This window comes from Anarhichas minor, unplaced genomic scaffold (genome assembly GCF_050575085.1).
Source record: "Anarhichas minor isolate MPS153535 unplaced genomic scaffold, ASM5057508v1 ptg000026l, whole genome shotgun sequence".
NCBI lineage: Eukaryota > Metazoa > Chordata > Actinopteri > Perciformes > Anarhichadidae > Anarhichas > Anarhichas minor.
This window is the reverse complement of record NW_027466472.1, coordinates 12,189,419-12,213,702: the sequence shown is the minus strand read 5'-3', so window position 1 is coordinate 12,213,702 and position 24,284 is coordinate 12,189,419. Positions and strand designations below refer to the sequence as shown.

General features: G+C 43.1%; 1 protein-coding gene across 5 annotated transcripts in view; it reads right to left on the bottom strand.

Annotated features, from left to right (window-relative positions):
- Window positions 1-20,522, bottom strand: part of LOC142958994 (muscleblind-like protein 1) — a 59,656-nt gene extending 39,134 nt beyond the window's left edge. Inside the window, exons 1-3 of one of the 5 annotated variants that reach the window (XM_076100089.1) lie at window positions 20,351-20,522; window positions 19,279-19,490; window positions 1,461-2,447 (exon numbers count right to left, since the gene is read on the bottom strand). In XM_076100089.1, coding sequence (XP_075956204.1) covers window positions 1,461-1,634 — 174 coding nt within the window. In that variant the 5' untranslated portion in view covers window positions 1,635-2,447; window positions 19,279-19,490; window positions 20,351-20,522. Of the gene's footprint in view, window positions 1-1,460; window positions 2,448-13,883; window positions 15,266-19,278; window positions 19,491-20,350 lie in introns of those variants that run through there. The other 4 variants (XM_076100084.1, XM_076100085.1, XM_076100086.1 and 1 more) reach the window with 4 other exon arrangements.
- Window positions 20,523-24,284: the final 3,762 nt, after the last annotated feature.

Here is a 24,284-nt window from a genome sequence, read left to right as displayed (position 1 = left end):
GTCTCCAGAGGATGAATCCTACTGATTTAATAATCCCCTGACTTTTCCTCCAGCACCGCCGAGATATCAACATTTGTGGTTCTGAATGAAATGGCTTAAAATCTATTGTATTGACTCCCATGAAAAGTGGCATAAACATCCAAGCCCTCCTAAGGATGAATTGTGTCAACTTTATTCCTTGACCCTTCATTCAGCATCATCATCAGGTCAACATTTTAGTTTGTCCAATTCTTTGGTTAATTTCCAAATACCTGCAAAAGTATCGTAATTCTTATAAGCTCCAGCTGTACTTTGTTTTTAAACACGATACCTGGCATAACTAACAGCTTCACAAACTGCTAGAGTGGCTGTAGCTTAGTTTTGCTCAAAATGAAACTAAAACCACAAACCTCCCTGACTTAGTGACGCTGTTGCTTAAAACAAACCACCCATGTGACTCAGGACTCAAACCAGTCTCTGGTGTCGAAGTCTCATCATCCACTTTGCTCAATTCATTTAGAAAGAAACATCATTTTCGACAACATTATAATCACTGGCGTTCTTGTACAGTAGCATTTCAACTAAATTTGTAAGTTGGTTGACACATAACGTGACAAAAAAATCAAAAATCAAACTCACTCATTATTGAAACTCGAGCCATTTCGTTGCAGTCTAGTGACACGATAGACATTCTCATCAGCTGTGCCTTTGAGCATCAGGGAAACATTTCTTGCCACAATGAATATGCAGCGACCCAGTCCATTCTATTTCCCTCCTCCTCTTTCCATCTTCTCCACTGTTTGATCACACACCCCCCCCCCACCCCCCACCACCACCACCACCACCACCCCTCCCCTCTGCGATAGAGAGAGGGGGGGGGGGTCTGCATAGTGGGAGTGTGTTGTCCCAGTGCCAGGGCAAAAATAGACAGTAAATTACAGAGCCTTCTGAGAACACCCCACTGTGCTGCATGACCTCAAAATAACACAGAGACGTATACTCGCAGACTCGTTTAAACAACATGATATACACAGTGTGCTGCCCTACTTCTCCATTTCCTATTCAGCCTGTTGATGTGACGATCACACGCAGACTTTAGCAATGTGCCAGCTGACAGTCCTGCGCTAATGTTATGTGCCAGTGAAGGAAACTCTGAGTCTGATTCACAGATGTTAATGCCATTACTGCCTCATCTCAGCTTACCAAGACACACACACACACTCTAAAAAAGTATTTATACACATATGTATCTACCCCACTGCCATGGCCTAACCTTGTGTCTAAAAAGAAGACACCCCTGCATCAAACCCTGAATCCCCAACCACACCTTCTCTTATGGTCTAACAAGATCTGGCATACCCAAAAACCCCGAAATAGAACTTAAAACATCCTGAAGATGATGCTCGTCAACACAAAAAACAAAAAAAGTAGAGAAGCCAGGGCAGTGATGAATGAATATCACAGGTGTTTGCAATACTCACCTTGAGTGAGTCAAAACAAGCAATGACTCTGCCGTTTTCCACTTGGCAGCTCTTGGCAGGGTGGGCGAACTTGCACTCGCTGTCCGGTCGTGAACACGTTCCTCTCTGGAATTCCCGACAAACCTCCAACGTCAGCCACTTTGTGTCCCGGATCTGCGTCATGTTCAGCGCCATTTTGAACCGGGCAGGAGGGGGCGATTAAGAGGAATATATATCCAGCAAATGCAATTATGCGTGTCTGCGCTGTATGTCTCTAATGACACTGGGGCAAATGATGAGAAAGAATAGGTAATGGACATGGGAAAAAGCTAGTTTTAAGAGTTTTTTGACGCGTCCCCAGGATATGATTCTGTGAGGCCTGGGACTCGCCTACCACCTGCGGCCCATCCTAAGAGTCTGTTTGTGGCTGTAACAGGAATCCTTCACCGCCTGTCACCAAGAGCCTGGCTGGTGACAGCCACAGGGGCCTGCTTTGTAATCTTGTTCTCTCAAACACACACACACACACACCAGTTCTGGCTATCGCCTCGCTCCTCGGCTGAACTGTCAGATGAGATGAATGGCAAAACACATTATCGATTGAGCCGACCCATGATAAAAAGATGCAGGTCTGCAGGAGAGGAGGAAGGAGGAGAAAGACGAACCGGAGGGACGAGGAAGAAGGCTGTGGTGGACAGGACAGCACAGAGACTCCTTCCGCTCACAGGAGCCGAGAAAAGCTGCCTTCAGTATCGAGCTCTGTCTGCAGATGAGGGGGGAGTGGTTGACTTCCACGGAGGAGGGCTGAGTGGCATGGATGGAGAGAGGTCTGGCTGGACAGAGCAGGAGATGGAGGGAAGGAGGAAGGTGTCAGTGGTGTGGAGACTGGCTAAGTGGACGGGTTTGGCGGTCCTGGGGCTTCTGGTGTGGCTGGCAACTCCGGTAGACATGGACAGGCACAGAGGCAGAGGCGCAGCCACAGGGGTCACCGAAAGAAGGCACTTCTCTCTGTGGAGAAGGAGGGAAGAGTGTCAGTGGAGCAGGGCTTAACGCACTGACACACACACACAAACGCACTCGCCGAGGTTAATACACTCACATTTGGATTCATACACACAGCTTCATTCGAACGTGTTTCCGAGTCATTCTCCTGCAAATCCTCTCTCACGGTAGCCCTCACGGAGACCGCCAGACCCTCAGCGATATGGCCGTTTGATTTGATTTTCCAGCTAACGGTAAAGCTGACACATTCAGTGAAGTGAAGAAGAGAGAGATCAAGAGACAGAGAAAAAAAAAAGATGAAAGAAAGTGGGAAGAATTTGGTGTATGCATGTCTGTTTGTGTCCCAGAGAGGTGACCCAGAAGGATGGATGATTGTCGAAGTTTTAATATACACAAAGTACTTATATTGATAATTAATGCAAATTCTGACTATAGTTCATAATAATCCAATTTCTTTGTGTAATAATACAATAGTAATAGTAATTTGCACAGATCAGCCTTTAAAAACATAAACACTATTACAGACTTTTACACATTCATAAGGAATTCTCAATCTCTATAATACATGTCGAAATGAGCCATCGTTTCAAAGAACAACCTTTGTTTAAGTAAAGGGAAATTCTGGTATTTTCCAGTGTTTCTGAATTTCATATCTGTTGCCATTCTGATTTGAGTCAATACTTTCTAAAGTCTACACAACACAGGATGGGTTCCAGCAGTGTTTGTCAGTCGTCCATCTCATTTGCATCTGAGGAAAAGATATGCCTCTATTTCAATTAGAGGTCCACCGATCCAATGTGCCTATCGTCTATTTAATCCAATTTCTCAGTCACAGTCATTAAAAAAAAACACTATGTCTGCTATAAAAGAGATTCATTAGGTCACAGCAGCCGGTGAGTAAACAAAATGTCACTTTGCTCTCGCCGCCTTTGTTGTAGACATTTAAAAAAGCACAACTCTGGCAAAAAAAAAACTATTTTGGGGATGCAGAGCGAGACTCCTAAAGGGTCAAACATAAACCTCAGTTTTACAGAAATAATTCTGAATGCTTGTCCCTGACTCCGTCTGATATTAAACATAGATATTCGATTCTGGAAGTCACTGCATGACGTATATTGTATATTTCTAAAGCAGGCCAATCATGAATGCTTTTTAAAAAGGGGATCGCCTTTACTGTACTGTGAGTTACAAAGTCAACACAAAACCACCACTGAACAGCTTGATAGGGCCTTTATTTTAATGTGTGTGTATTTGAGACAGAGAGAGATGGAAAGTGAAACATGACCTTTGTCATAAAGATGACCAGACAACAAAGTTTTATAACTGGTTCTCAATGAGAAAAAAAAAAATACACACACACACTTACGCCTAAAGTACCAGTGTTGGACCAGAAACATGGCTCACTATAGTTCTGCTCTTGTAGAGAAGCTACGGCTCAAACAGGAAATGTGGATTTAGAGAGAAAACCCACTAAACATCCAGTAGCACTGTACTCCATGCACGGACATAAAAGAGAATATGCCCCATTTGCAATGACTGCATGAATTAGGAGGAGGCAAATAGCTGGAGAATGTACACAAATTAGATTAGACAAACTTACCCTAGAGTCGCAAGGCAATGTCATGCTAGTTTTCTCACAGCAGTTATGTTTTCTGTGGATTTTCACGCAGCACTTGAGGGATACCCCAGTGGAAACAGCGATGAGAAAATGAGCCGCCGTGAGCTTTGACATCAAATAAAGCAGATTTAATGAATGAGGCTACACCTACATGTGTTATTAGACCCAGTTTCACATGGTTATATCTTGTGCCAGAAGCTTGAACTAAATTCCCATCAAACGAGCACAACCCATTTGCAAACCAAGAGTGAGTGAGGCTCATTAGACGAGGCTCACGTCACAACAGAGGATCAAAACTAAGGGGTAAAAAAACGTGAGAAATGACTCTGGCATTGAGGGAATATATAAATAAAGGAGTCATCAATAAGCATCTTAGCATGTGTGAATAATGCATGTGGCCATTTCCCGTAGCCAGAGGCAGGAGATATTATTAAACCATCAGATCAACTAGCCAAGGTAATACGTTGGAGAGAAGAGGGAGGAGAAGGCTGGGGATATTACAGTATGCAATCCTCAACCTCCTGATTCCCCAACTCACTAAAGACACACACACACACACACACACACACACACACACACACACACACACACACACACACACACACACTTCATTGAGAGTATAGAGAATGAAAATGTAGCTAAACATTTTGTCTCACTCACTCACTTCAGCTGTTGACATGTGGTCCGTACAAAGCATAGTGCAATGCCGAGAGTGTCACCGGGGTTCATGTCTCCATCTCCTCTTTTAAAGGAAGCCATGATCCTGTCCTAATCCGTCTACTAAAACGGTGCCACTCGTTTGGCCGAACTCTGGATTATTTCATGGCTTTGACAACTCTCCAGGAAAAACACACACATTAAGCCTCCAGTGACACCACTGCTGCTGAAATACTGACTGTTTAGAACTGATTACATACACAGTAAATGGGTTTTAATATGGCTACATGAATGGGAATCTTACCAAATTGAGGTGTTCATAGAAAAAGTTGGATTTTTGTTCATCATTCTCTACAAAAATACTATGCAAAGCAAAGCCTGCACTACATAGTTTGGTTCATCTTCCTCAGCCAGTGTTAATTTTGATTTAGCTTTAGTCTCAGTGTTTTGATGAAAATATATCCTAGTGTTAATCAAGTTCGTGTTTGTTGGAAACTTTGTCAACCAATATTTTTCATTACTGTTAATAAAATGTACACAGAGCGGCGCATCTTGATATATTAATCTGCCGTGCTTGGAGCAAGACACATGGAACTGCACTTTCTTTTATGGCAGGGCCCCTCACACTGGTAACACAAGCCACATTGAGCCCTGCATCTGAGAGCAATACAGAGGGAGAGAGAAAAAAATATGAGGAAAAGTAGAGTGAACAGGGGCCAGAGATGGGAGCCATTTATTCACCTTGAATGACTTCCAGAAAAGAAAAAAAAAATGATGGAAGTTGAAGAAAAGAAAGCAGGTTCCTCCATATTTAAGTCGTTATGGCTGACCTTTTAAACACAATAGACAGCGAAACAAAGAGAGCTATAGTCAAAACTTGCCAGACAATAAGAGGAAACAATTTCCTTCAAAACAAACTCCCCAAGACATTCACACAGTAAACTCTGATCTGTAACAGCTCCCTTGGACTTGCTGTCTAGCAACCAAAAGGTCTTGTTTGTTTAGGGGTCAAGTTGACAGTTCAGACATTCCTTAAGTGTTACAAATCAGTCTCAGGGCTCAGAATCTGATTTTTATGCCTCCTGCATAAGATGTTGGGAAATATGGCTGATCAGTGATGCCACTTTTGCACCCTCTGAAAAGAGAGAAAAGGAGGTAGGGAGGGGGAATTCAGTAACGCGAGAGGTTAAAGGGCGCTGACTGCAGCATTAAAAAGCAGATGCTGGACGCTTCGTATTACACCGCATCACAGACTGACCAGGATATCCTCTATATATGACCTGAGCTGCCCTTTCTTCCGATAGGAGCGTCAGGAAGAAGAGAGGGGAAGAGTCTGTGAGACACAAATGGAGTAAAGGAGACCAGAGGTGGTGGCAGGGGAAAGATAGAGGCTAGATGAGGAGTGATGGAAGGCAAACAGGGGCAATTAGTACAAGTGGGTGAGGGACAGTGGTTGGTGTCTGGTAGTGAGGGGAGAAAAACAAGGTGAGTACTGGCAGGTGTATGTATATATATATATATATATATATATGAGTATGAAAAGAGTGGAGAAATAGCTGAATTTTGTTCCATTTCAAAGCACCGCTGGCTCTCAACTGTGACACCATCTTGACATTTCTCATCCTTCTTCATTTATCTTTCTCTGATCCCCACCTGTTCTCCTTTTCTATTTCTCTTCACGCATGTGCTTCAGTGTTTTCCACTTTTCCACTCCCCAAATCTCTCTACTTCTTTGAAATCTGCTCGCCTTCTGCTGAGTTGCACTCCGGGTATCATGTGACACAAACAACTTTGTGAACGTGGCTCATCTTTTAATAGTAGCTGTCCTTATTAGTCTCGCCCACTGTCACAGCCCCCTCTATCTCTCCGTCTCGTTCCTCGTTCCTTGTTCATGCTGCGGTACCGCGGAAATGTGCGTCAAGGACCTCACTGCCACGGCAACTATAGGGAAACCATGTTTAAGGCATGGACAAAGACGTTAATGGTGTCAAGGCCAGCCTGATATCAAAGCAGTATTGTAGAAATCATATGAAAGACACCAACTTTTCAAATGAGCTCTATGACATCTGAACGGTTATTGCCCGGCAGACACCTACACCGTCCGTTAATGAGGCTAGAGCAGTTAGCCCTGATGGTGCGAGATAGCAAGAGACAATGCTTGTTTCACCTGTATACAAAGAGTGTCCTTCAAACAATATGAAAGATTTAGCAAAGTAATTTTCTATTGTATCAACCAAATATGTCACTTTTTTTTTCTCACCATGACATTACAAATATTTTTTTTTGCGTGTCAGAAGATCTAAGCTGCTCTGTCTGGTACAACAGTCAGATGAAGGTCTGCACACTGATGAGGCTTGACAGCATTAGAAAGAAAAACAACCTAATTGACGACAATGAAAACTGCATCCTATCCTATTATAACATTAATATCTCTCTCATAATGTTCGGTGAACAGAACCTTGCCCTGACATTTTGCTGGCTGCTTGATATTCTCCTTGACCCATATTTTCCAATGTCATTTTCATCAATTGTAACGAAAACTATACAAAAAAAATATTACCTGATGACACCTATCACCACACCTTTTGTGGACTAAACCAAACAAAAAATTTAATTTGAAAGACAGTCATAAGAACAAATGTACAAGTGAAATACTGTTTAAATGCAGTCTTATACCATGACTGGCTCCTGGTAAAACGTATCCTATGCTGCCCAAATGAATTCTAGCTGCTCGACTTGTTGCACTAATATGCGGAATCTTGCAGTTCAGTAGTGACGTGACTGCAGGGACAAACTGGGGGGACCAGCATGCTGACAATCATAAAACAAGATAAGTACTGATGTAGGTGTGACTGAAGCTTTCAAATTGCTTTCAGTCTGATATTGTTCATGTTCGTGGGAATGAGTGAAGGATGGCAGTAGAGATGACCAAACTAAAACGAAAATACCAGAGTCATGCACAGGGATGTCACAGTAGACAAGATCATATCGGACAGAAATCACCAGTTTCAGTTCACCACAGCTTGATCTGAACCTGAAGACTCTAGACAGCTAAAGTCCCATGTTATTCCTTGAGCCTTACCTTTCTCTTTTTTTAAATGACATGCTGCTAAAAAAAATATCCATCCAGCATGATAGTACATATCAATTTGCTGTAGCTTAGAATATGTATAGACACTGTGTTGTAGAAGCTCGGGGCGGTGCCTAGTTAGCAGAGGGGGCAGGACTTTTATTTATTTACATTTATTTTATTATTATGATTATTTGATGTGAGTTTCCCGTGTACTTGATTGCTTCATTTTCATGCCAGCGTTGTGACAGAAAGCTGCTGACCGTCAGCTGGCTGATCACTTGACAGGAGCCAGAAGGTGAGCTGGAGCCTCAGAGGTTGTGTGACAAAAGTTTGAAATCGTAAACTGGCAAAGTTAACCCTGATGACACAGTTTGCCAACATGAATACAAAGCAGCTGACTGTGATCACGAGTCATTTAGTGCTGTGCTATTTGCTGTGTTGTAACTGTGTGGTAACAGCATCTGTTTAGCCAAGCTAATGATGTTCACTGACGGACCCTTTCAAGAGTCGTCATTGTTTGGTAGGAATGAATTGGAGCAGAACATCCAATATTACATTTATTAATTTTACAGAAGTAAAGACAAAACTGCAACATAAATGTTGAGCTAACACGCTAAAAAAGCCACATAGTTGCAGTTATTGTGCTACCTTGTGGTGTACAAGGCTAACAAGCATCGTAAGCAGTGAGAGACCTCAGGGTTTATATCTGTCAGTCACTCGGTCCGCAAATAATTCCCCATCCTTTGGCGGCCACAATTTTTGCCCTGGGACGGTGAAATTTGGCATGGACATCAACTGTGTGGGACTGAAGGTCAGTATCTGTGTTCATTTCAATCTGCAAAAAGGGGGTGTAACAGTTAGGGTGGCCTATAAGTAAAAGACACATACCTTCCACACAGATTCAGTAAGCCATAACTATGGCCAAACTCATAAACCGTTTGTCGTAGACTCTTGTGGGAGTCATCAATGATCTCAGCAGAGATTCCCTCTTTCATTTGTGTGGGTTAGCGCTGCCCCCTATACTTAAGCCACACCCTGTAATGCAACTCATGAATCGTTTGTTATAGACTCTTACGGGAGTCATCATTGCATCTGCAAGTTTATAATAACTTAGGATGCCCAAGAGGAGTGTAATATTTTTAGCTGCGACCAGCAACTCTGTATTTGGTTCTGTTGGCCCATCAGTTCATTGGTTCACAAAAATCTATCCATTAATGGCTCCACCAAGCTGTGCCCACCCCAACTTTCTATCTATGAGGCTGAAATTTGCCTATTGGTCAAGTGTTTGTCAGGTTGTGTGTGTTTGTGTTAATGTGTGTGTGTGTGTGTGTGTGTGTGTGTGAATGGATGGATGCACGCATGTTCTTGGTCCCAGGTATTGCGATGTCCTGCTTGTTTCTTTAAATACAAGTAACATTTAAGATTTATATAATACCCCCGTTAATGATAATGAAATGGCTCATTTGGAAAACGCATGACGGACATGACAGTGACTAATGCTGGATACATATCCACTTTTACTTTTGCCAATGATATTGCGTTTGGTCTCCCTAAATCTATTGTGTATCTTCTTTTTTTTATGGCCATCTCAGTGACATTAATGAGCTGAAATACCTTGCCGAGGGGGGACAAGGGTATTAATAATGCTCACACGTGACCCTTGTCTGACAAATGCCCAATCCCACCCGTGCAAGCTTGAGATCTGATCCGACAGTCTCCGATCTCAGTCTCAGAGTGCCGGTCATTCTGAAACGATACTCATTACCATGCTGTTTCCACAGATTGTACCATCAGGGTAATCTTATACTTAATTCCATTCCCTAGCTTGTGACACACACACACACACACACATTAGTATTGACCACAAACAATGAGACAGCAGATCTGCATCATCCACGGAGGATGCACAACTACAGAGATGGATGGAAGGTCAGTCGGTGAATTGATATTCAGGACACAGCCATATGAGTAATATGTATGCATACGCACAACTATCTCCCTTGTGCGCGCTCTCTATCTCTCCCACACACACACACACACACACACACACATAAACGCACGATCTATGACTCCCTCCTTCAGCTGTAAGACAAAAAGAGGGGAGGGGAGACGACGAGGGCAGTCAAGTGGCACGTGTGCAAGCTGTCGTCTGCACTGTGATATCAGTGAAAGTGTTTAAACACCCTGACGTGCACATAGAGACGGAGTGGGAGGCATTTTGAGTAGACACCCACGTGAATAGGGATGTGAGATAATATATGTTTAGATATAGGGCTGGCTATTCGTTTATGTGTGGTAGGAAGGGAGGGCAAATACATGGATTGGGCATGTATGCATACATTTGGTTCGTATGTACAGCTGCTCTTATCTTCACTGCAGTGGGGCTACCTGGCTGTGGTAGCGCCAGTGTGGTGTAATGCAGTGGCAGGGTGTCACTAAGTTCATGGACATAAACCAACCCACTGCCAGACCGGTCGACTCCTCTCAGGAATAACAATGGAGCAGGTGTGTGTATGATATATGTGTGTGTGTGTGTGTGTGTGTGTGTGTGTGTGTGTGTGTGTGTGTGTGTGTGTAGGTGGATGGGAGAGCAGATCAAGAAAGATTGAAAAAGGTAAAGTCACGGAGACAGAAAGACAGATAGACCGACGTGGGTAAGGGACAGAGAGTGAGTGATAGAAAGGAGACGTCCAAGGGATATAGATGTAATAGGTGGAAGGGAGGCAGACAGATGCCAGGGAAAAAAGTAGACTGGCCACTTTGGAAAAGCTCCCTTGTGTAAATTTACCATCACAGCATGTGGGATTTCTAGCAAGGGGGCCTTTATGAGACATGAAAAAAGGCAAAAACACACAGGTATGCACAGTCTTTCCTTTTCTACTCTCATTTGGTCTCTCTTGCTCTGACACTCAGACACATGCCAAACTAGACAGATTGACGTGGTCTGAGAAAAGACAGGGCGGAGGTATTCAGCATGTAATGAGATGGGAGCCGAGTGAGAGAGGGAGGAGTCAGACACAGAGAGATACAATAAGTACAGCAAGATAAGAAGCATTTATGACAATGGAAAATCCTTGAGAGGAGACGGTTCAGTAACAGCAGGTCACTGATTAGAAGCTGAATGGCTGAAAAGCTGAATAGCAGAATTGTTGTAAAGATGATGAAGCTCAATTGATGGAGATGATTGATGCTAATGGTTTGGCCTTGTGTGAATTATTCACATTCTGCAGTCTGGCAGTTTTTGATCAAATCAGGAAACACCAAAAGAGTGGATGCTCCCTGAAAGAAAATATCTACAATCAGTTTTCGATATCGCAGCCACACACACACACACACACACACACACACACACACACATATGAAGTGCAGAACCCATGACTTGTCATCAGAGCAGCATTTGGCCAAACGGGGATAATCTGTACTCTTCAACTGTCTATGACCGGTGATTCAGTTTGACACCTTAATCTGCGGAAATCACAGAGGGCTCCACCGTGGAGCCAAGTGTATTTACTATAGATTACATCTTCCACTAGTGTGCATTAGTCCAGTGACAGTTCTGCAGACGGCAGAGAAAGCAGCAATCATACGTTACTGACTGGCTCACTGTGCTTTTGCCACTTGCCAAACGGACTCCCCCAACTATTAGTCTGAGTGACCGACTGTCTATCTGCCAGTTATACGCTCTGTGCTGACTTGCTGAGGCTTGAGACTCAAAGTCATCTCCTCTCGGGTTCCCCTGCTGTCACCTTGATCAGAGCATCCGCCCCATTTTCTTTTTTCTCGATAATTGAATAAGGTAAATCAGGGTATTTGGGTGCTCTTGTCATTATGCACAGACACACACTCAATTTCTCTCTCACACACACACACACACACACACACAAATACACGACTCATCTGCATTCCACAGATTGCCGTGTGCCTGCTGAGGACAGCGGGGAGATGACATCACTTCTGAAGGACAGATTAGTTGGGCGATGAAACGAGAAGGTGGGGGAGAAAAAAAGAAAGGAGGACAAATCTATAGAAACACGCGTTTTTCAGGAATCAACACAGTCAAACGCAGGTAACCGTGCCTCCTCTCTCCCCATTGCTCTGTCTCCCTTAGAGTCTCTTTCTTCTCTTGCATGCAGTGCTTTAGTCAGGACTCGTGTGCTGTGAAATTCAGTAGCCTATGTATCGGAGTGCCTCCGCGCTCTCGCTGTTCTATACTCTAATGACCTTGTAGATCTGCCTGCTCTGATCTGCAGAGAAGCTTTTTCAAACCCACTGAGAGTCTGACACCGACAGAGAAATACAAAGTGAGCAATACAATAAAAGCAGAAAGACAGAGAATGAGACAGAGAGGGGTGAGGATGTGAAACTGTGAAAGAGAGACAAAGGTGTTCAGATCAGTTTGTGAGAAGAGGGCGCGTACTCAACACAACAGGGAAGATATAGATAGACGCAGTGTATGTTGCAGCATCACTATGGTGAGTAACGAAAGTTCAAATTAAGGTTATTACTTTTATTATATATAAAATAATCAGTGTTTCATCCGCCATACATGTTAGTCATTGGGCCACCCGCAAATTTCCATCAACATTCAGGTAACGTGATGTCATCTGTTCCAAAAATAAATCTCTTTAATTTCCCTGCTCGCTCTGGTTTGCCATGCTATTGGAGAAAATGTCTTTCACCAGCAAACTACTGCCGGGCTGTTATTGTGAAGTATGTAGCTGGAGAAGGTGTAGCCTTAGTCATGAAGGTTAGCAACTGTGCATACTCATGTAATAAAAAAAAGCCCATATTGATGAATAGAATACAAAATAAAATTCTTTTTTTTTTTTTTGACAAATGGTCAAAGAAGATGAAGCTACATTAAGCTTATTAGGTGAAGAACTACAGGCAGCACTCTCTCATAAGTGACAAGTGTCACCTTTTACCACAACTTCCTGCTTAGGCGGAAGAATATTGGCATCATGAGCTCTGATCACAGTTGCTCACAGTACAGCACATTGCAGGTGTCCAAAATGTAAGGAAAAGTGGCAAATGAGTCGTGCATGTTGTGAAGATGAATTGACCCCCAAAGCTGATACATTTCATACACTTTTAACTTAGTTCAGTGATTAAGCTTTGATGGCAAAACAAACAAACCCTGCTAATACTCAAATTTCAAAATACAGAGAGACCTCTGTAGCGTTTCCTCTTTTTCTCCATCAAAGCGGCACATAAGCATATCTCTATAAATCTATAATGTGGTTTCTCCCCATACTGCCAATATGGCTCACATTCAGAACTTTTTGGGGAAACATTGAAATACAAGAGCATTATTAAACACTGCTTGTTTACTTTCTTCGTGGTTGCACAAACTTTATTAAAGGATAAACTTTATTAAAGACTAATAAGCCATTTTAATCGAATCACTTTTTTTGGAGGGCCTTTGAAATTTCAATGATGATTTTGTGTGTGCACATGTAGCCCGTCTGTTAATGTTTTTGTGTGTCAGACTGGTACAGACGGCCCGGGTAAAGCGGGAGTTTAATAATTTCCTGAGGGCAGCTGTAGTGTAAACACCAGTAGTGCAGTCATTACACAGGAGGAGTGCAGGGCTGTTCACGTACGTGTGTGTCTGAGAGAGTTGGTGTCTGTTTTGATTCATTCATCCATAAACGTGAGTGCATATCTTTAGTGTTAACAGTAGGAGCCACACAACATGGATTTCACTGTAGTCCGAGAGAGGGAGAGAGAGTAGTCTTCCAGAAAAGGGTACGTGTAAGTGTGTGCTACTCTGCGGAACATTAAACACCAACGTGACCCATTCTTTTGTCTGCTCAGCTCTTTTCCACATTAAAACTGTCCCGCCTCAAACTACCCCACATTAGCAGTAGACCACGGTTTCCCATCTGCATATGTACACGCACGCTCAAACAGAACATATAACTCACTCACTCACTCAAACACATCACAGTCAACATCCAGATGGTGAATAAAAAAAAATGCAATGAATAAAATGGCAAATCAGAGCAGGAATTGTAAGAGGGGACAGCTCAGTCTCGTGTCTAAACAAACACAAAAGTAACACACATGCACAGAGTAAACAGCAAAGACTTACTGTATCTCTGCAAGGACTCATCTGACTGCTGCTGAGGGGAGAGTGAAAAGTGGAAACCTCATGCTTGCTTCGCGACTCTCCTCCCTTTCACGCCCTCTGTCACTGCCCCCTCCTCTCTCCTTTTTTCTTTTTTCCTTCCTTCGCTTTCTACCTCCCTCGCCTCTTCTCCTTCCTCCCCTTCTTCCTCTTTCCCTCCCTGTCCTTCACTTCCTCGCTCATTCTCCCTCTCTCTCTCTCTCTCCTTTCCTCTTGGCAGAGCCCTACTGTATTCAGATACACCGGTCTCCATTTAAGGCAGCACAGCCAAACATGTCACACATAATTTATCCACAGCAGGCTGCAAGTTCACCTTTCACAGCTCGCGCTTGGATCGTATGCAAAAGAGGGAGGAGAGAAACGCAGGGGGGAACTTAACTCAGACAAACTTCCACTGTCAACAGCCACGTTCCCACAATTTCACACTGCATGGGAGTGCGTGCGCGCGTCCGCGTGCATGTGGGTATGTTAACAAATGCTGACAATCAGACCGTGAAAATGCTACCCAAGACCCAAATGCAATTCACCTGCACCATTCCAACTCCCTCTCCCCCCTTTTTCATCCTCGCAGTCTCTCCACCATCTGTATCTGCAGGCAGTAAATCTCATACAGATGCTGTTTGTGAGACCTGTCCACCTGCAGCCTACCCTCCTCCCCCCCCCCCAACCCCCTCGCTCTCTTTATCTGTGCTACTGCCTTTATAAAACACGACTGACAGGAACAGAGAGGGGGAGAACTAACTGTGAGGCAAAAAAACTAAAACATAAAAAAAAAGTATTGAAGGGACGAAGACAAAAAGAAGGAGTTAAATCGTTTTGTGTTGTGATTGAAACAGGGTGATGCAGCGAGTGAGAGGGCAAGGAATGCGAGAGGAAAAATAACAGTGTCACGGTCTTGGGTTTCTTGTTTAGTTCCCTGTTTTGTTTTGTAAGTTCACTTTCCCCTTGTGCCATGTCTGGTTTTACTTCCTTGCCTTTGTGTATTTGTCTGTGATTGTGAGTTATTCCACCTGTGTGTAATCACTCTGCTCTCCTTGTGTATTTTGTCAGTTCATCGTCTTACCATGTCCAGCCTGTTTCTCAGTTCGCCTGTGTTCCTCTGTTTTGAAATATGTCAACAAATAAGACGCCATCCAGAGTGCTGTCTGGTTGCGGCTGTGCGAATCAGCGCGATTCCCTCTGATGTCTCAGGTTTTGCACAATCGATGAAAATACATGCCTGTATAAGATGCATGTTTACCTCTCCTCTGCCCCCTCTACTTCCCCTGGTCGAGGTTTGTTTTTTTTCCAACTTACAGTGAGTTATATTGCACTTGGGAAAAATAAACAGAAAGGCAGCCAGTTGAGGTGAAAAAGGAAAAGCAGAGAATAGTGAGGGAGGGATTGGGAATAATAATAGCTGCACTTGTGTAGCCGTGCTAGCTGGTAGCTTTCTCCTCCCTCCTCCACAGCTTCAGTCCACTCACAGGACAGCAAGAGTCACAGCTCTGTTGCCATGGCGTCTAACTCCATCAAACACTACGTCAGGTGCATGTGTGTCTATGTAAGCATGTGTGAGTGCGTGGTGTTGTGTGTGTATGTGTGTGTGTTTGCGGAGGCGTGTGTGTATGTGTCATGTGGGTGTTAGCAAGTGACTCAGAGCCACATCACTGACTTGTGGCTGCAATATATCAGGGTGTTTGGAATTTATCACTGTATCGGGGTGTGTGTGTGTAAAAGGAAAGGTGTTGATTGAACGGCAGCCTGCAGCCTGCCCTCAAAAGCACCTATGATGGATCTCTGTGCTGCTCTAAGTGTTAATGTTTAGCTCCAGCTTCTATAAATATTTACCAATTCGTTCATAGAGTAAAAGCGACGCACTACAGACGCCGGTAATATGGAATTTCAATTTTAGAGCTGACAAGTCACCGGCGTGTGCCCAAAAAAGGCCCTGCAGTTGTCTTCCAGGATTACGCTGAATTGGGAACAGGATGCTGTGTCTCCATGTGTGTGCATGTTTTTTTTTTATGGAATTTGAATATTCATGGTTATTAAAACTGCAGGACCCCAATAGCACTTGGCTTTGTCCATAAAGTGCAGTCTGAGTTTTTCTCTATAAGGAAATACTTATTTCACTTGCCTCACTCAAAGGGCAGCGCTCACATACAGATGTACTGTCTTGCTCATGGAAACTTCAATAGGTCAGCTGAATTCAGACACACACAACAGTAGAAGATCCGTTACCTATATGACAGTAGCAAGACAGCAAATACTCCCAAAATTCTGCATTTAAAATGTAACTTTTACATGCGGACTTTTAAAAAACACATAATTTAGCAAATATCAGCAACTCACATGGTGAACAGTTCGCTTCGTAGAGCTGAGGGAACTGCTGAGTCAGGGGATAATATTCCGTGGGTTTTTTCCCTATCAGCAAAATGTTTCACATTACACACAGTCATTGTTAATATGATATTTTAGTTTTAAGCTTTATGTAAAAAGCTGCGAAAAGTTAATTGTACTTAGTATCGAAAGTAAAAGTACTCATTATAGATGCAGAATGACCCTGTCAGTGTTTTCAGTATATTACATCATGTAATTGGAGTATTATTATTTGTGTCTTCACATGTACTGTAGGCAGCATCCCAATGTTAAAATGTGGCCAACATCAATTTAAACTAGTTAAAATAGTTTTGTAGTTGGATTTACTGTGCATTACGTTGGAAATTCACAATATAAGGTTTTAAAATATGAGACTGCAGAGCACTTGTTCCCTTTGAGACAGAGTGAAGTAGAAGTGCAGAGTAGTATGAAATGGAAACACCTGAAGTAAATAACAAGTAGGCCTACTTCAGAATCATTGAGTGAATTCACTTTCCAACCATCAGGCTAGTCTAAAAGGAGAGACGCGTGAAGAAACAAGGCACAGTGTTTTGGACTTGCAGATAATTGCTGCAATTGCAGATAATTTAATACACACTAAGGTTCCAGCTCACTGCTCTGCTGATGCCTGTGTACAAAGAAAGGAGAGAGAGAAAAAAGGACTTTCCAGGCACTGCTTTCTAACGCAAGCCAGAGTCGCTCACGTCCTCACTCATTCTGGACGTATCAAAAGGAGGCCACAGATCCATGAACATGTGTCCCTCGTGTTCCAGATCATTAAAGACAGGGATGAGGAAAACGTTTGAGGAAAAAGTACAAAGACAGGAGGAGTTAAAGTTGGACAAGGAGATCTGGATCCATATATCACCTTTGATACATGTTGCCAAGCAAATCCAGAGCTGGACCGAGAGTAAAGAATATCTAAAAACTGGAGAAGGATCTTACCGAATGGAAAATCCAGCAGGGTGACCCTGTGTGTGTCTGAGAGGTTTTCAACATTCATAACAGACCTCTGCTCTATTGTTGAGTATTCAAGGTACAATAGTTACAGGTGCTCTTCAAACAACAGATGCATTAGTACTAGTATGTTAGTCCGCTAAAACTGCATGATTGCTCAGTCTCTGACGTCTTTCTTCTTGGTCTGAACAGCTCTGTTGTTCTGGTACCAATTCTGGGGCCCCAAGATGTGACCTCAGTGGAAAGTGTGGGAATCTGTCAACACAGAGCTCTATAACAGAGCAGTAGTGGAATATATGAAAGGCCATTGGTAAAAAAGCTCCTAAACTCCCCACTAAAATAGCTCTGGTAAGAGCATTGACATACATCCTTATGAATTTCTTTTTTTCTTGCTCAGTGTTTCTTTTCCGGCTGAATCCTGAACTAAAACACTCACTTTAAAGAAGACCTTATATACCCAGATGACTACAGTATATAGACACAGCTTTCAGCCTTCTGAACACCAATGCTGAATTACTACAAAGCAGAGGCAGAGATATAGATGCTACTGTCGTTTAGGTGTCTGGTGGATAATTCTATCATGCTACAGCACAGATAGTGAAGGGTGGCTCTTAATGAAAGAAAGGAGCCATAATGAAAAAGAGGAGCCTCTCCATTTTGAGTTTTGACAGGTGGATTTGTGCAGGGAAGTGCAGATAGAAGCCGTGCTCTCTCAGAGCTAAATGGAGACAAACTGAATATTCAAAATAAAAAAATTGTTTGTCTGATCTGCATTAAAACAGTCTCAACGCTCTTCTGAGACTTTGATTAAAGTTAATATAAATAAAATCACCTTGAGCCGTATTTTATTTAAAAGACAATATAACCTATGTTTACAAGTGTTCTTCAGGGATTTCTACGGACGTGTAAATTATGACCTTTTGAAATTAAGGTTTAATTTAGAAATCATTGACTTTTATTTCAAACCAATTTCTCATTCTTGGCCCTCATAACTGTTGAAACAAGATTTCATAATGGTCCCATGGGTGGAGGACGGAAATTTCCTATTGGAGTCCTGCAGTAATAAAGTTTAAGAGTCCCTGCTCTAAGCTCCTGCAATCGCATTTTCCAGCCTGTCTGTGTCTCTGGCGCAACAGATACGGTCACAAGCCTCCAGTGGCCGTTAAACCACAAACTGACCCGTAAAGGAGAAGCCATGCTTTTAACCACCAATCAGCTTGCACTGGTGTGACTCACTGGGCACAACATGTAGTATATAACTCAAAAAAACAGGCTTAGCTTATTAAAGTATTTGTAGTAATGTGAGACTGTAAATTAAGTTTTAATTACAATGAGCTTTGAAAACTTAATCCAGAAATACCTCATCAGTGATCGTCATTAATAAAGCTTTTACGGCCACATTGGGCTTTCATGCGTTTAAATAACATAATTGATCTAACTGTTACATGAAGCATATCAGACCAAGTAATGCAACATTAACTAGATCTTTAGAGAATAAACCTTATGAACTGTCCAGTTTACTGTTGAATTCCTTATGCTTTTGTTTTATTATTTTTGAAAATGTAAATACATGTGTAACTATTTTACCCCAATAAAAAGGCAAACAGTCGTCAGAATGGGAAAGTGTGATCCCATAATATAAGTCCATGCAAAACCTTCCCAGCATATTCAAATCAGCTACAGTTAAACACTATCTGCAAGCTGGAGGAAAAACAAACTATGCAAAAAAACAAAACCGGTGACAGACAAAAACTACCACACATATTCAACATGCATATCAGATATGTCAAATCTCTAAGGATATATCTTTGCTTTTGAAAAATCCCAAACTCAGACATTTCCAAGTAAGAAAAATCTCTAGCAACAGGCGGGGAAGTTGTCGGAATCATAACATGTCAAATATTAATGATTGCCTGTCATCTCTACAGAGCAACTCTCCCCTCTCCTCCTCTCAAGAGGCAGCAACGGACAGATACACAGATACACAGATCATCTTGTAAAGCCAGTGGCTGTCCGCACGGTCAGAGAAAAGCTGCCTTACCTGCCTGGTTGTCTGTGTGTTTCACTTGCACTCGGTCTGGGTGTACGAGTGTGTGTGCGCTCACACACAATCCCTCCGAACAGGAACTGATGAATCTGCACGACTTCAGCCCTGCAGCGTGCAGTGCATTATGGGGTTTCAGTCTCTCTCTCTCTCCTCTCTCTCCTCTCTCTGTTGGCACAGCGTTAGAGAGGGATGTCCTCGCCTCCTGTCTGGAGAGAGGAGGGTGAACTCACAAGAGCTGTGTCTACACACACACACACACGCACACACACACAATGCAGAAGAAGCCTCATGATGACGAGCGCCGCGACTCTGGTTGCCGTAGCAACAGCCTCCCCCTCCCCAAACCCTCTCGCTCCTGTAGCTCTACAGGCTCTTTCCCCGTGTATAGTCTGTTTAAATAGTGAAAGAGTGAACTAACTGCATGCATTCTACTCCTCTACTTCTTTTTAGCATTTACTTTGAGCCTGAGCTAATCGGCTAACACAAAAATGAGGAGAGACACTTGCAGTCATGTGATCACTAACTGTTGCTCCTGCCCTCTGAGATAAAGAGAGGGTGGTGTATTGTCACAGGGAATAGAGACAAACTGAGTGTGTGTATGCACATGCATCTCTAGGCTTGTGTATGTCTTTGAGTTTGTGTGTGGGTTTTGAGTGTGTGGGTTGATGTGGTGGTTCCTGGAAGCAGGCTATAGTTCGTGTTTGTGGTTTCTTTCCTTACTCTCCATTGCTACTGCTAGTGCAGAGGCCTGCCACCCTTTGATAACACACATTTCAGTCACATTACCAGCAAGGGAAGTAAAGCTGAACTATGAAATGCATGGGAAGTGTGCACGCATGTATGCAGGCAGCAAGACACACAGAGAGACTGACTGTGCCCACTTTTGTAATTATTTCAATCTCTATCATTACTCACCTCCCCTGGAGGTTGGTTTTAACTGTTATTTAGTGGCTGATTCAGAATGATAATCGGAGCTCAGCGGGTTATCATGAAAGGGGTAGTTGACAGGCAGAAAACGAACAGAGACGGGCAGAGGGAAAGAGAGATAGAGGGATGAGTACTATACCGGAGAGAGAATGACGGTGAGGAAGAAAAGGAGACGAGACCTCCTCTCCACCGTCTCCCATGGCGACAGAGTGGGTGGAAGGCCGTGGCTTTCCTTCAGGCCCTGTAAATCAGCAGCTCACAGCTGAGTCCTGCAGCGCTGCCATTGCACTGGTAACCCCCAACACTCAATCTTTCAACATCTAGTCTTCTATTTTTTTTTTTTGTCTCGCAGCTGTCATCGCTGTCTCCTCCCCTCTTCCACTGGCCCTACAAGAATCCTCTCTGACAAAACATGTGTGATACATGTTGATATCTACACCAAGGTGAGTGGTACCACCATGCCACTGGAGCCAGATAGAACCTGCGTCAAAACACTACATATCCCACAGTTCAGTTATCTGTCTTCCCAGTAGCCATGGGAACAGGTAGGAACTGGGATTCACTGAAGATTGATTGTTGAAATTCTTCGGAGGATGATTTAATCAGTGAGCTTGGCAACTGAAAGGAAAGGGAGCAGAGTATGGTATAGCCAAGGTGGGAGGCAACAGCTGGTGGTATGTGGCTTGTTTGTCCATGCAGGTTGTCAATTCACACTTGTTGTTCTACTTTATTCTTTAGATCTGCAGAGAATGTGCCATTAAGTTAAAGCTACTCCTCCGGGCGTCCAGTGCTCTGCGTAAGCGAAAACTGCATTGAATCAATAAAAGGGACTTTTCTGCGGTGTTCTTTTGCCTCTGGAAGAAGCGTATAACTCAACAAGCTATCACTGCAATCTAATGCGCTCCGTGTAATGAAGGGTCCTTGAATTTTAGGGACAGTGAATAACCTGCTCAGATTTGAAAGCCACAGTGATTAGTATGCGCTTTGGGACTAATGGACACAGCAGGTGTCCACAGGCTTCGTGTGCTACATCTATTCATTAGAGACATTAAAACTAACCATTTGCATACACACACACACACACATAGCTCACCGCTCATTGGAACTATTCAACATCACGGCTCCCCTTAAGCGCAATGACCATTGATTAGGGTTATGTATAATGATGGTGGTTGAACTGCTGGTGTAATTATTACTATCCTGGGACTTTTGTCACATGTGTTTGGATTTGGATGTTACGCCTGTACTGTAGGCACCTGCCTCTTTCTGATACTGTTCATTAATTGTTGTCCTGTCCTACGTTCAATATTACTGTGTGAATGCTGCATTACAGGAGAGGAAGTCTTGAGCCATAGAAGAAGAAAAAACACTGCTGCTTTACTCAGTGGGAGTCTGTGGGATCTAAGATATTGGCAAATATCAACTTGCAAATACTTAGCATACATTTTTGGCTTATTTGCATATTTTACTGGGTGTCATTTTCAAAGACCCACATGCCACAATATGAACATTGCTCATATAACAGTAACATCACTACAGAGACCGTAGGGCTGTTATTTTGCCCAATAAATAATTATTTTGGTCTTATAATGATAATGAATTGTTATTCTACAGATACTTTCAGAACCACTCTTTATGTAGTATTGTATGCTCCATTGTATTCTCACCACAACCTATAGCAACGTTCACAACGGATTTGTAAACTGTGCCCTCTGGTTTACAATCCCTGCAGTAAGAAAGTAGCCGACGGGAAACAATTGCTGCTACTTCTTCATTTTAGTAGTTCAAAAACAACCACAACCACTGTGACACTTAAAGTAACGCCTGCTTTACTAACGAAGACAACGCCATAAGTAGGAACAAAAGTTCGTAGCAACAAGTTGCGTTAAAGATGCGTTAAAGATTGGTTGAGGGTTGAGTTCGGTTGGATGATAGGGTGAGGATCGTCTAAGGTGGGATGATGGGGGCTTCGAGGAGAGGGTTGGAAGGGAGGCGGTTGCCGAGTGCACAAGGTTGGTCGGGGTCATGCACAGGGGGATGGGGGTGGTCGAGCAGAATGATGAAAGGAGTGTGACTGCGGCGCAGTGGTCTGAATGGATGAGGATGACATTTTTAGACCACTCATTCCCACAAAGTAGTGGAATGAGTATGGGGTGCAGTTCCCAAAGTGCGGAGAAAGGAAATATTGAGCACAATTCCAGAGGCCAAGTGGAGGTGAACCATCTACCACTTTAGTAACATCTGATTCCGATGGAGGGGTTCTGTGTCGGTGTACAAACAGAAATGGCGGTAGAGGGACATTACGATAGAGGAGAGACAGATGGATTGACAGTGAAGAAGTTGTTCAGAAGGTGATTGACGTATGGAAGTTTGTGATTGTTGAGTAGGATCCAGCCTCAGAAAAGGAATCAAATATTTAGGGGCTACTCTTGCACCCGAAAGGACTACAAGTATAATTAACCTTTCCATGAAACGCCAAAGAACCTGCAGAAGTATTGATGAATGGGCAAACTGAAGGTCTTTAAGGGCATACTTCAAGACGTTGATGTTTATATGTGTTTTAAGGTGTCTGCAGAGTCAAGGACTGGGGTTGGGGTTATGGGGGCAAGTGGACTTGGCGTGGGCACTGCCGCAAAAGGAACAGGCATGGAGGAAGCAACAACTTGAAATGTTGCAACCCATGCTGTTGAAATTGTTGCAGACCATTATGCCACCTCAATAGAGGTTGTCTATGCCGAGGGGACAGTAGAGTGACGGCGGTATCTCGACTGGTAGGGGGGTGGGCGCTGTTTGGGAATGATGGGTAATGGGGCACTGTTGAGGCAATAGGTGGCTGGTTGTACTGTTGGAGGCAACCTGCAACCTGCGAAGCGACGAGGATGTAGTACTTGTAGAAACTGGTGTCGCAGCATTGGTAGTGGTTGACGCGAGAGATAAAGGAGGAGGACCTGCAGAAGAAGGCGGAGCCACAGGGGCTATGTTAGCAATGGGTTAGAAACTTGAATATAGGTTTGCATGGGTGATTGAGTTATTGAGGCACAGGTAGGGGAATTAACGAGACACTGGTAATGAAATTATTGGGGGAGTAAAGTGTGGTCTTGTTCCTAAACCTTAATTATAACTTCATCCTGGTTTATATCCGAAAGCAAAGTTATGAGTCATGGCTGTTACTTACCATAGAAAAGGGTTCAAATAAAAATGATGTTATGGTGCTGGTAGTTGGAAGTTGAAATTATTTGTCTGTTTTATTCATAGCGCTCAGTAAACACAGAAATCACAGTTTAGACGAGGGAGCGGGACAGGTTCCATTCCAAGAGATCCAGTGATATCTGTGTTTGTCTAACAGAAATGGGTTCAAATGAAGTTTACCTATATGCAAAGACTGTAGCGGCAAGGAGGATATTTTGTTTACTATATAATTTTGTATTTAAAATAAAGGACAGTCAACACAGAGAGACTATTCTGCTGCAATGGGTATCAATAGTTTCCTGTTCATAATCACATGCAGCTATGCATTCTGAAGTCTAAACGGTGCACTTGAAGTATTGCCTATTATCTATCTTTAGCTTTAGGACAAAATATTTCTAAATGCTCAATTTGTTGCCATGAGCACCGTACCACATCACACACATTTTACATTGAGCATCCAAACGGCAATGCATTTCAAACCAAAAGAGTGGCGTCTTGCGTGTAATCTGTAAACGGCAGAACTACAGTATTAAAGACTTGAGTTCCTGTTGTTGGTGTAAGATTGAACAGGCTTTTCAAATGGTGCATCTAACAGCAAAATAATATTTACTCATTTATTTTTAAACACATCTTCCCTCATCTCTGTCTGAGAGAAGGAGCGGGGATGGGTGAGGGGTTCGATGTCTGAGTCTGGTATAATCAGTCTGTTCCCGCAGAGAGAGATGCACACCAAACAGAATGGGAAACATCACAGTGTGGAATTCTTGTTAATATTCATATGCAAGCTAGCAGCAGTCCTCTCTGTATCAACCTAACAATACGGGCTGTTGTAGAGTAATATTGGTAATGCCTCATACTTTCAATAAGGTCACATTATCTCTTTG